The sequence below is a fragment of the Parus major genome, chromosome 23, assembly GCF_001522545.3.
Source record: "Parus major isolate Abel chromosome 23, Parus_major1.1, whole genome shotgun sequence".
Lineage (NCBI taxonomy): Eukaryota > Metazoa > Chordata > Aves > Passeriformes > Paridae > Parus > Parus major.
The window spans coordinates 1668704-1669478 of NC_031791.1; the positions used below are offsets into that span (position 1 = coordinate 1668704).

The 775-nt window shown below is 44.3% G+C and overlaps 1 protein-coding gene across 1 annotated transcript in view; it reads right to left on the bottom strand.

Moving 5' to 3' along the window:
* The window catches only part of MACF1 (microtubule actin crosslinking factor 1), a 156033-nt gene that overhangs the window by 97267 nt on the left and 57991 nt on the right, over positions 1-775 (bottom strand). The window contains exon 21 of the mRNA XM_033519639.1: positions 451-663. Coding sequence (XP_033375530.1) covers positions 451-663 — 213 coding nt within the window. The remainder of the gene's footprint in view (positions 1-450; positions 664-775) is intronic.

Below are 775 nucleotides of genomic sequence, written 5' to 3' on the forward strand. Positions count from 1 at the left end.
AAATTTGTGTTTATTTAAAATTTGTATTTATTTTAATTTTATGTTTATTTAAATTCGTATTTATTAAAATTCGTATTTATTAAAATTCGTATTTATTAAAATTCGTATTTATTAAAATTCGTATTCATTAAAATTTGAATTCATTAAAATTTGAATTTATTAAAATTTTTGAATATTAAAACATTTTGAAAATATTCAAATGTATTAAAGATTAAATGCAGGAAGGGCTCCTTGCTCGGAATGCACTCCTGCTGCCAGCACTGCAAAGGGGAAGAGGACTCAGCAGGACCAGTGCTGGACAGGGGGATGGATAGATGGAGAAACAAGGAGAGCAGCTGCTCACAGCATCACCCAGCTCAGGAGAGGAAGAACAGGGAGCTGTCCCATAAAATCCTTTGTTTCTGAGTTCCCACAGCTCCTGGTTGAAGCTCCCAGCCCTCTGAAGCTCACCGTTCTCCATGGACTGCAGCAGCTGCCGGACGCGTTCCTTGCAGGATTCCACCTCCTCCTCCAGGCGCAGCCGGTCCGACACCGAGAACAGCTCCGAGTCACGGCTGTCCTGCAGGAAATCCTCGTAGTGCGCCTGCAGGCTCTTCAGGGCCTGCTGACACTCCCCTTCAGCCAAGGATCTGAGCTGGGAGCGGAAAAAGGGCACATCCAGACATCAGGAACATCCCTGTGCACCAACCCAGCCGCCTTCATCTGCCCAAGGAGTATTTTCAGAGGAGAAAAGGTAAATCCTCTGTATCCTCCCTGCAGCCTAATGAAATGCTCA